The 11,647-nt window shown below is 29.4% G+C and overlaps 1 protein-coding gene across 1 annotated transcript in view; it reads right to left on the reverse strand.

The window, feature by feature from the left end:
• LOC141285224 (solute carrier family 12 member 9-like) overlaps positions 1-7,213 on the reverse strand; it is an 87,705-nt gene extending 80,492 nt beyond the window's left edge. Inside the window, exon 1 of the mRNA XM_073818263.1 lies at positions 7,145-7,213. Coding sequence (XP_073674364.1) covers positions 7,145-7,213 — 69 coding nt within the window. The remainder of the gene's footprint in view (positions 1-7,144) is intronic.
• Between the last annotated feature and the right edge of the window lie 4,434 nt (positions 7,214-11,647).

Below are 11,647 nucleotides of genomic sequence, written 5' to 3' on the forward strand. Positions count from 1 at the left end.
CACACACACACACACACACACACACACACACACACACACACACACACACACACACACACACACACATATACACGATTTCAGCTCAATTTTGTAGTTTCTCCCACATGCTTGATTCTCCTTAAACACACACAGGCGGTGGGATGTTGAAACAGCTGGTAAAAACATCAGTGTTGAACTTTCCCTCCGGACGGATCCAGGATCAATTTTCATAAATTGCCCAGAAGCCACACGCACTCAGATACTCATATATTCACCCTAAAACTCAGACAGGAAGTGTGTGTGTGTGTGTGTGTGTGTGTGTGTGTGTGTGTGTGTGTGTGTGTGTGTGTGAACCTGCGAGAAAGATTGGAGATAAAGGCCAGAAACATATTTAAAATGACTACAGAGATGCAGTTGTTTGGCTGACACATTGCAAACGCACAGTATATACTCAGACCTGAAATGTGTGTGTGTGTGTGTGTGTGTAAGTTTTTTTAGATGTATTTTAGTAAACAACATTAACTAACAACACTGACTATGTAAGTGGCGGAATAAAATTTCTTTTTAAAAGTAATTGCGACTCGACTTTTTGTCTTAATCCTGACTTTCTCTCGCAATTCTGAATTCAGAATATAAATTCAAAATTGCGGCAAACTCAGAATCGGAAGTTTATTCAGAAATAAAACAAGAATTGTGAAAAACTCTTTGCAACATATAAACTTAAAATTGTAACACATAAATTCAGAATTTCAACAAACTCAGAGTTGTGACAAACTCATAATTGTAACAAACTCATAATTGTGACAAACTCATAATTGTAACAAACTCATAATTGTGACAAACTCAGAATTGTGACAAACTCAGAATTGTGACAAACTCAGAATTGTGACAAACTCATAATTGTAACAAACTCATAATTGTGACAAACTCAGAATTGTGACAAACTCAGAATTGTGACAAACTCAGAATTGTAACAAACTCATAATTGTAACAAACTCAGAATTGTAACAAACTCAGAATTGTAACAAATAAACTCAGAATTGTAACAAACTCAGAATTGTGACAAACTCAGAATTGTAACAAACTCAGAATTGTGACAAACTCAGAATTGTAACAAATAAACTCAGAATTGTAACACATAAATTCAGAATTTCAACAAACTCAGAATTGTGACAAACTCACAATGGCAACAAACTTAAAATTGCAACACACAGGCTCAGAATTGCAACAAAAATTGTGACAAACTTAGAATTGCAACATATAAACTCAGAATTGCAACAAAAAATGTGACAAACTCAACATATCAACTCAAAATCAAAATCAATTCAATTCAAGTTTATTTGTATAGCGCTTTTCACAATGCAAATAGTTGCAAAGCAGCTGTACAGAAAGTTGTGCAATATGAACTCCAAATTGAGACAAACTCAGAATTGTGAGATATAAACTCAGAATTGCGACAAACAAAATTGCAACATATAAGCTCAGAACTGTGACAAACTCAGAACTGCAACATATATACTCAGAATTGCGAGATATAAACTCAGAATTGCGACATATAAACTCAGAATTGCGAGATATAAACTCAGAATTGCGAGATATAAACTCAGAATTGCGAGATATAAACTCAGAATTGCGACATATAAACTCGGAATTGCAACAAACTCAGAATTGTAACATATACACTCAGAAATGTAACAAAGTCAGAATTGTAACATAAACTCAGAATTGCAACAAAATCAGAATTGCAACAAAATCAGAATTGTAACATAAACTCAGAAATGTAACATATAAACTCGGAATTGTAACAAACTTGGAATTGTAACATACTTAGAATTGTAACATATAAACTCAGAAATGTAACAAAATTAGAACTGTAACATATAAACTCAGAATTGTAACATATAAACTCGGAATTGTAACAAACTTGGAATTGTAACATACTTAGAATTGTAACATATAAACTCAGAAATGTAACAAAATTAGAACTGTAACATATAAACTCAGAAATGTAACATATAAACTCGGAATTGTAACAAACTTGGAATTGTAACATACTTAGAATTGTAACATATAAACTCAGAAATGTAACAAAATTAGAACTGTAACATATAAACTCAGAATTGTAACATATAAACTCGGAATTGTAACAAACTTGGAATTGTAACATACTTAGAATTGTAACATATAAACTCAGAAATGTAAAAAAATTAGAACTGTAACATATAAACTCAGAATTGTAACATATAAACTCAGAAATGTAACAAAATTAGAATTGTAACATATAAACTCAGAAATGTAACAAAATTAGAATTGTAACATATAAACTCAGAATTGCAACAAAATCAGAATTGTAACATAAACTCAGAAATGTAACATATAAACTTGGAATTGTAACATATATACTCAGAACTGCAACAAAGTCAGAGTTGTGACATAAACTCACCATGGCAACAAACTTAAAATTGCAACAAACAAAAATTGTGACATAAACTTAGAATTGCAACATAAACTCAAATTTGCAACATGAACTTAGAATGGCAACATAAACTCAGAACTGCTACAAACTCAGAATTGCAACAAACTTAAAATGGCAACATACAGGCTCAAATTGCAACACATTTTTTTTGAGAAACTTAGAATCGCAACATATAAACTCTGAATTTTTACCTTATGGCAGAAACAAGAAAAGGAATTGCAAGAGTTTTTTTTTAATCTCAGGGCTTCCATCGTCTGACAAATTTCAGAGCACAGTGACATATGAAATTGAGCTTGTCTAGGTAGAATTGTTTGCAGTCATATATTTGTGTATGTTATGTGAGTGAGAACACAGACGGTGTGTGTGTGTGTGTGTGTGTGTGTGTGTGTGTGTTGTGCTCCATTAGCCAGTAGCAGGTTTGTTGCTCAGCAGGAGGTGAGCTTTGTCTGGCAGCCTTGACGCAGTTTAGCGGCGTGTGGTTGATGGGTAGCGAGTGTGTGTGTGTGTGTGTGTGTGTGTGTGTGTGTGTGTGTGAGGACCTGTTTGAATGTGGCTAAGCCTCACTCTCTCCTTACCCACTCAAGTCACATCAACTCTCCACCTCTCGCCATCCATCAATCGCTGCTCCCCGGAGTCTCTCTCTCTCTGTGTGTCTCTGTGTCTCTCTCTCGGATCGATCCAGGCCTTTGAGTCATTGGCCAGTGTTTCTCTGATGCTCGAGTGTCTGAAATCAATCTAAACAACTTTAGGAAGGCGCATTAGAAGCCAAATAAAAAAACTAAGAAGCGAGACTTGTCATAAAAGACAGATCCGTTTTTAATCAAGCTTTTTAATCAGGATTTCTGAAAGGGATAGCCGTGGTTTTGAATGCTGATTGGTCATTCCAGTCTTCCAGTCATGCAAAGACACATAATGTATAATAGGTATAATAGAATCTCTGACGTGAAACATTTTAATAAAACATTTTATAAAATCAATAAGGCTGAGTTATATAGTACGTTCGTTAAGCTCACACAAGGTCGTTGGTTCGATTCCCATGAAATGCATGAACTGATAAAATGAAAAAAAAAATTGCTTTGCATTAACAATTTTTTCTATGATGTGGAAAAACTTGAAGGAACTGTGACTTAATTTTTATTTATTTATTTATTTATTATGAATATCACACATTTTCTTTTATGTTTTAATTTTAACAATAAACTTTTGTTGTGCTGTTGTTTGCCAAAAATGAATTCTTGAATTATAAAATTCTAAAAGATTAATTAAATTGTCATTTTATGCTTTTATTTCCTTGCTACTGTTTTTGATAATAAAATTTTATTCAATTCTAGAAACAATTAAACCATCAACAGAGATTTATAATATATTTGATTCAATATTTTAATTAAAAAAGTTATTATTTTAACTATTATTTGAATTAAAACTTCTTATTCATTTTTCTGCTCATGTATCAGTGGTCTTAAATCGATTAGACATGCTTTTTGATTCATAAAAAAAAATTAATTAACAATATTAGACCTTTTTTTATTACTAAAATGTAATTTAACCGTTAAAACAAATCCAGAAAAAAAATTATAATTTGTGAAAAATTTGCAATTTGTAGCTAAACATATTAAAAATATTAATCTTTCATTATAAATAAATGATACTTTTTAAAATAAGTTTCTTATAATTTAAATAAATATATTTTCATTACATTAAAAATGTGATTAAATTTATATATTTTTAATTTGTTTTCAGACTTAAATATTTATTATGTGGTGTTGCTTTGCTAATTTCACCAGAAAAAGGTCTTTGAAAAATTATTAAGATAAGAAAAATATTTATTTAATTGCAAACAAGAGATCTTTTAAAATATCCTTAAAATGCAATTTGTAAAAAATTGAAGTGGTTTTCCTATGGTCCTATATGGCTTAAAAATGAAATATTTAGAATATATTACAGACTCTAATTAATTAAAATAAATAAGTGGCATTTTCTGTCACTGTTTATTTTATTCAAACATGATTGGATTTCAATTTTTATTAAATTTCTCATGTATTGTTTGTAAATATATGAACAAGTAAATATTTTCCATATGTTTAAAAATGCAATATTTAGAATATATTACAGACTCTATTTAATTAGAATAAATAAGTGCCATTTTCTGTAGCTGTTTATTTTAAATGTCTAAAAAAATGCAATATTTAGAATATATTACAGACTCTAATTAATTAAAATAAATAAGTGGCATTTTCTGTCACAGTTTATTTTATGCAAACATAATTAGATTCCAATTTTTCATTATATGTCTCATGTTTTGTTTGTAAATATATAAATGTAAATATTTTCCATATGGTCCTATATGTCTAAAAAATGCAGTATTTAGAATGTATTACAGTCTAAAATTAATTAAAATAAATAAGTTGCATTTTATGTAGCTGTTTATTTTACTCAAACATGATTGGATTGCAATTTTTCATTAAATTTCTCATGTTTTGTTTGTAAATATATGAACAAGTAAATATTTTCCATATGTTTAAAAATGCAATATTTAGAATATATTACAGACTCTATTTAATTAGAATAAATAAGTGCCATTTTTTGTAGCTGTTTATTTTAAATGTCTAAAAAATGCAATATTTAGAATATATTACAGACTCTAATTAATTAAAATAAATAAGTGGCATTTTCTGTCACAGTTTATTTTATGCAAACATAATTAGATTCCAATTTTTCATTAAATGTCTCATGTTTTGTTTGTAAATATATAAATGTAAATATTTTCCATATGGTCCTATATGTCTAAAAAATGCAGTATTTAGAATGTATTACAGACTAAAATTAATTAAAATAAATAAGTGGCATTTTATGTAGCTGTTTATTTTACTCAAACATGATTGGATTGCAATTTTTCATTAAATTTCTCATGTTTTGTTTGTAAATATATGAACAAGTAAATATTTTCCATATGTTTAAAAATGCAATATTTAGAATATATTACAGACTCTATTTAATTAGAATAAATAAGTGGCATTTTCTGTCACAGTTTATTTTATGCAAACATAATTAGATTCCAATTTTTCATTAAATATCTCATGTTTTGTTTGTAAATATATAAATATAAATATTTTCCATATGGTCCTAGATGTCTAAAAAATGCAGTATTTAGAATATATTACAGACTCTATTTAATTAGAATAAATAAGTGCCATTTTTTGTAGCTGTTTATTTTAAATGTCTAAAAAATGCAATATTTAGAATATATTACAGACTCTAATTAATTAAAATAAATAAGTGGCATTTTCTGTCACAGTTTATTTTATGCAAACATAATTAAATTCCAATTTTTCATTAAATGTCTCATGTTTTGTTTGTAAATATATAAATGTAAATATTTTCCATATGGTCCTATATGTCTAAAAAATGCAGTATTTAGAATATATTACAGACTAAAATTAATTAAAATAAATAAGTGGCATTTTCTGTAGCGGTTTATTTTATTCAAACATGATTGGATTGCAATTTTTCATTAAATTTCTCATGTTTTGTTTGTAAATATATGAACAAGTAAACATTTTCCATATGTTTAAAAATGCAATATTTAGAAAATTTTACAGACTCTATTTAATTTGAATAAATAAGTGCCATTTTTGTAGCTGTTTATTTTAAATGTCTAAAAAATGCAATATTTAGAATATATTACAGACTCTAATTAATTAAAATAAATAAGTGGCATTTTCTGTCACAGTTTATTTTATGCAAACATAATTAGATTCCAATTTTTCATTAAATGTCTCATGTTTTGTTTGTAAATATATAAATGTAAATATTTTCCATATGGTCCTATATGTCTAAAAAAATGCAGTATTTAGAATATATTACAGACTAAAATTAATTAAAATAAATAAGTGGCATTTTCTGTCACTGTTTATTTTATGCAAACATAATTAGATTGCAATTTTTTTATAAAATTTCTCATGTTTTGTTTGTAAATATATGAACAAGTAAATATTTTCCATATGTTTAAAAATGCAATATTTAGAATATATTACAGACTCTATTTAATTAGAATAAATAAGTGCCATTTTTTGTAGCTGTTTATTTTAAATGTCTAAAAAATGCAATATTTACAATATATTACAAACTCTAATTAATTAAAATAAATAAGTGGCATTTTCTGTCACTGTTTATTTAATTCAAACATGATTGGATTTCAATTTTTATTAAATTTATCATGTTTTGTCTGTAAATATATGAACAAGTAAATATTTTCCATATGTTTAAAAATGCAATATTTAGAATATATTACAGACTCTAATTAATTAAAATAAATAAGTGGCATTTTCTGTCACAGTTTATTTTATGCAAACATAATTAGATTCCAATTTTTCATTAAATATCTCATGTTTTGTTTGTAAATATATAAATATAAATATTTTCCATTTGGTCCTAGATGTCTAAAAAATGCAGTATTTAGAATATATTACCGACTAAAATTAATTCAAATAAATAAGTGCCATTTTCTGTCACTGTTTATTTTACACAAACATGATTAGATTGCAATTTTTCATAAAATTTCTAAACATATAAAAACGTAAATATTTTCTGCACTATATCAAGCCATGAACTAACTGCATGTCTCTCACAGCAGGTCATACTAAGAAAGAAAACGACTGAAAAAACCAAGGACATAAAAATCCTTCTGACCCCAGAGTTGAAAGGGTCAAAGGTCATGACCTCACTTTGATCCCAGACGCTTTCCTTCCGCTTCCACATGTTCCACACCTTCCCCAACAAATCGCGGGCGCAGACGTCGGTCAGCATGGAGAAGACGTACTCGCTCACGGCGCACTACGACGACTTCCAGGAGATCAAGTACGGCAGCCGCTACAGCAGCAGCACTCTGAGTAACGGCATGAGTCTGCATCTGGGCGGATCCCTGGATCGAGGCAGCCGCGGACGGAGTGGGCGGGACAAATGCGTGGGCGGGGCTGGTCCCGGGGGCGGGACTAAGCCCCGCTGGAGCCGGCGTGAAATCTGCCTGCTGTCTGCATTGGTGTTTGCGGCGGGGATGTGCGTGATTCTCGGCTGCATGCTGGCGCTTAAGTTTCTGTCGCTGGAGGCGCAGGATTCCCAATGCCGTCAGGACTGCGTTAAACGACGCTCGCTGCTACGGGCCGCGCGCTTCGTTCAGGGGAACGTCGACCCCAGTGTCCAGCCTTGTCACGACTTTTACAGCTTCGCGTGCGGCGGGTGGCTTCGGCGACACGGGATACCGGAGGATAAACTGAGCTACGGGATCATCACCACTATTGGAGAACAAAACCAGGACAAGCTGCAGCGCCTCCTACAGGCACCGGTCCGGAGGAAAGAGCCGGATAGTGCTGAGAGAAAGGTACGACAACACTTTCTAAATATTTGGTTGATTTAAATGTGTTTTTTTTATTCAGGGATGTATTTATTTCAAATGTATTCAAAACCATTCTTAAGTAGCATGCGTATGTTTGCAGCAATAGCCAAAAATGCATTGCATGGGTCAAAATGATCAATTTTTCTTTTATGTCAAAAGTAAGGATTATGTTCCGTGAAGATATTTCTACCGTAAATATATCAAAACTTAATTTTTGATTAGTAATATGCATTGCTAAGAACTACATTTCGACAACTTTAAAGGTGATTTTCTCAATATTTTAATTTTTTTGCACACTCAGATTCTACATTTTCAAATAGTTGTATCCAAATGGCATTTGTTTACATTTCTTTAGAAAATGTAAGAGTCTAGTTTATATATACATATATATAAATAAATAAATAAAAATTTCAATTAAATTTGAATATATATATATATATATATATATATATATATATATATATATATATATATATAGTCACATATATACTCACAATTAAAGATTTTTCTTTTATGCCAAAAATCATTAGGATGTTAAATAAAGATTCTGTTCCATGAAGATATTTTGTAAATTTTCTACTGTAAATATATCGAAACTTAATTCTTGATTAGTAATATGCATTGCTAAGAACTTAATTTGGACAACTTTAAAGGTGATTTTCTCAATATTTTAATTTTTTTGCACACTCAGATTCTACATTTTCAAATAGTTGTATCTTGGCCAAATGGCATTTGTTTACATTTCTTTAGAAAATGTAAGAATCTAGTTTATATATATATATATATATATATATATATATATATATATATATATATATATATATATATAATTTTGCGATTATGCTGTTTTATTATAATCAGAAAAACATCTAAAAATAATAATAATATTTTTCAATAAAATTTTAATAAATATTTTACTTGAAATCATGTGATTATATTTACAATTTAGAATTACATTAAAAAAATTAAATATTGTCAAAATTATCGATTTTTCTTTTATGCCAAAAATCATTAGGATGTTAAGTAAAGATCATGTTCCATAAAGATATTTTGTAAATTTCTTACCGTAAATATAGAAAAACTTAATTTTTGATTAGTAATATGCATTTCTAAGAACTTTGCTTCTTCATCTGGACAACTTTAAAGGCGATTTTCTCAATATTTTGATTATTTTGCACCCTCAGATTTCAGATTTTGTAATATTGTCCTTTTCTAACAAACCATACATTAATTGAAAGCTTATTCATTCATTTATTTTTTGTAAAAATTGACTCTTATGATTGGTTTTGTGGTCCAGGGTCACATATATTTATTTATTTATTTATTTATTTATAATATATAATTATAATATATAAAATATAATATAACTTAAGCTTTTAAGTCAGGAGTCACTGTTTCTTTTGCTCATATGTGATTGGATTTATGACATTTCTTTAAATTTCTCATGTTTTCTTCAGAAAATGTAAGAATGCATAGGTGTGTTTGTAACATTGTATGGGTCAAAATTATCGATTTTCTTTTTATGTCAAAAGTAAAAATTCTGTTCCATGAAGATATTTTGTACATTTCTATCCGTAAATATATCAATTTGATTAGCAGTGCGATTCTCTCAATATCGATTCTCTCAATATCAAAAAAAAAAAAAAAAAAAAAATATATATATATATATATATATATATACACACACACACATACATATTTGGTTTTAAAATATATTTGGATGAATACTTTAATTAAAACCATGTGATTGAATTGAGTTCTGTTTTCAGACACATACTATCTATTTTTGACTATTGTGCTACCCTAAGACTGTTTTTCTGGTCCAGGGGTCACATTTATAAGTAACATTTTTTAAATATAAAGTATTCTTTGAATGGTTATTTGAATGAAAACTTCTCGTTTTCTCCCGCAGGTGAAAGAGTTTTACCGCTCGTGTATCGACATGAAGGAAATCGATCGCCTGGGGGCGGGGCCTATGACTGAAGTGATTGACAGCTGTGGTGGGTGGGACCTATCTGGAGCTCCTCCCAGAGGGGCGGGGTGGGACATTGGCTCCGCCCCCGTGAGGCCAGATTTTAACGAGATGCTGTACAAAACGCAAGGAGTTTACAGCACATCCGTATTCTTCTCTCTCACCGTCAGCGTGGACGACAAAAACTCGTCACGCAACGCCATACGGGTGAGACAGAACGTTTGGGAGTCTTTGTAAACTTTGTTTTAGTTTTCAAAGTAACTTGAACTGATGTGTGTGTGATTGTAGATTGATCAGGAGGGTTTGACTCTGCCGGAAAGGACTCTGTATCTCGGTCAGGATGAAGACAGTGTGAAGGTGAAATGTTCTCTTGGTCTCTCCATATGCTCTTTTGTTCTCCATCTGTCCGTCTGTCTGTCTGACGGCCATCTGTCGCTCGCCGTGAGCTCACGCGACTAATTGATCGTGTCACAGCTGCCAATGATGTCACAGATGAGCTAGCGTCTCTAAATAATGAAGTCACAGCAGTGGCTCTTTCACGCAGCTATAAATCTGAATTGACAAGCCACGAAATCCCACTGAGAGATCAATAAAATGTGGATTAATTTCATAAAAAAACGTGTTTGATTACACTTCAAACCAGAAATCAGAATTTCTTACTGCAGAGTATTAAGTCTTAGTAGATAAGCACAAGCACAAAGATTTACAGAGTTTTCATTTCTGTGTATCTTTAATTCTTTAGTTAAAAAAAATAAAGTCATATTTAGATTTTTTGTTGTTGCCCATATCCGTAAACACAAAAGCCTATGGAATAAAACCATAAAAACATTAAAACATGATTTATAAAAGCTGTTTATCAAAATAAAATGCTAAAAAATAAAAAGTTAAATCAAAAGTATCGTTAGGTTTTTCAAAAGTATCGTTTTTTTTTTTTTACTTTTAGCTTATTAGTTAATGAAATAAAGTCATGTATCTTTCTTATGTAGGTATACAGCTACAAAAAAAACTAAAACTTATTGAAGTTTATTTTAAAGCTTATTTTAAATCTTAAAATGTGAAAAAAAAAAAATATATATATATATATATAATATAATATATAATATATATATATATATATATATAGAGAGAGAGAGAGAGAGAGAGAGAGAGATGATAGATAGATAGATAGATAGATAGATAGATAGATAGATAGATAGATAGATAGATAGATAGATAAGGAATTACTTAAGGACTTAAGGAATTAAACCATAAAAACATTAACATGTAAACAAATGCTTTTGTTTTTTTCAAATGAATATATAAAAAGTTACTCAAAAGTTTTACTTTTCAAGTATCGTTAAGGAAATAAAGTCATATATTGATTTTTTTGAGAGACAAAAAAGCATATTTTTTACTTTTTGTATATATTTAACTCTTTAGTTAATGAAATAAAGTCATATATATTTATGTCTAGTAGTTATATAGCTCAAAAACTAAAAGAATCTAAAACTTATTGAAGTTTATTATATATATATATGTGTAAAAAATAAGTACTTTTTAAGGATCTTTGAGCAAGTCATATATCTAGATTTTTTGTGAGGCAAAAAAATAAAAAAGACAAAAACAAGAAATTCAGTCATAATAAACATTAAAATGTGATTTATAATTGCTCCTTTTGCTTTTGTTTATCAAAACAAAATGTAAAAAAATAAAATTAGCATATAAAAACTTATTTGAAAGTTTTACCTTTCAAGTATCTTTAAGTAAATTAAGTCATATCTAGATTTTTTGCTATCAGTACCCTTAAGAAGCACAAAAACACGGTTTATGATTGCTACTTACTTTTACT

This window comes from Garra rufa, chromosome 14 (assembly GCF_049309525.1).
Source record: "Garra rufa chromosome 14, GarRuf1.0, whole genome shotgun sequence".
Lineage (NCBI taxonomy): Eukaryota > Metazoa > Chordata > Actinopteri > Cypriniformes > Cyprinidae > Garra > Garra rufa.